Here is a 772-nt window from a genome sequence, read left to right on the forward strand (position 1 = left end):
AATTTGTCTTATCTTTCTCTCCTAGTTATGGCTGGTTTCTCCAGCTATGCGGTGCGCATGGCAAGGCTGAGCTCCAGAATCTTTGGAGAGGTTGTCCGCCCCACAGACTCTAAATCAATGAAGGTGGTCCAGCTGTTTCAGGAGCCTCCACTGGCCAAGAGGAAGGAGGTGTATGAATGGTATCCTCATCACAAGGTTTACTACGCCATGACCCAGAAGCTCCGGTTCATGGGACTGTTCAGGTAGTCAATTCAATTCAAAAATACTTTATTGATCCCAAAGGAAAAATGATGTTGTTGCAACTCATATTAATTCTAATTCTTCGAAGAGTTATTGTAGATGGTGATGGCTGTTGGCAGGAAAGATCTCCTGAAATACATTGGAGCACAATTTGGTGCTCAATATCATCTGTGTTATTTGTTGGGTTTGAATCATCTGTTGCTCTTGGTAGTGATTAATTAAATCACAGGTCAGACCTGCCTTTGAATGTGACGGTATGCCATACTAATAATACGAAATGTGATAAAAGTGGTTTGTTCCAAAAATGTGGATAAAAACAGTGGCGTGTTCAAACAATAGAGGCACCGAATCCTTGCAGTGAGACTCAGGCTTCGTTCACACAGCAGGTCTTGATCAAACCTGGATTTTGGCATGGACTTACCGGGGCTGGAGCCTGGGCGCTGGCGCTTCAGGGGCCCCGAAAGATGCTTTGTATTTTTGTGAACGAATAAGGCCAGAATGCCTTAATTTTATCACTGGCTAAGAGGATTTT

General features: G+C 43.7%; 1 protein-coding gene across 1 annotated transcript in view; it reads left to right on the forward strand.

Moving 5' to 3' along the window:
* The window catches only part of mrps33 (mitochondrial ribosomal protein S33), a 7,539-nt gene extending 7,272 nt beyond the window's left edge, over positions 1 to 267 (forward strand). The window contains exon 2 of the mRNA XM_015026409.1: positions 26 to 267. Within this exon, the coding sequence (XP_014881895.1) occupies positions 28 to 246 (219 nt within the window). The 5' untranslated portion in view covers positions 26 to 27 and the 3' untranslated portion in view covers positions 247 to 267. The remainder of the gene's footprint in view (positions 1 to 25) is intronic.
* The last annotated feature ends 505 nt before the right edge of the window (positions 268 to 772 follow it).

This window comes from Poecilia latipinna, unplaced genomic scaffold (genome assembly GCF_001443285.1).
Source record: "Poecilia latipinna isolate Pla-1442-1.1 unplaced genomic scaffold, P_latipinna-1.0 Scaffold4839, whole genome shotgun sequence".
NCBI classification, from domain to species: domain Eukaryota; kingdom Metazoa; phylum Chordata; class Actinopteri; order Cyprinodontiformes; family Poeciliidae; genus Poecilia; species Poecilia latipinna.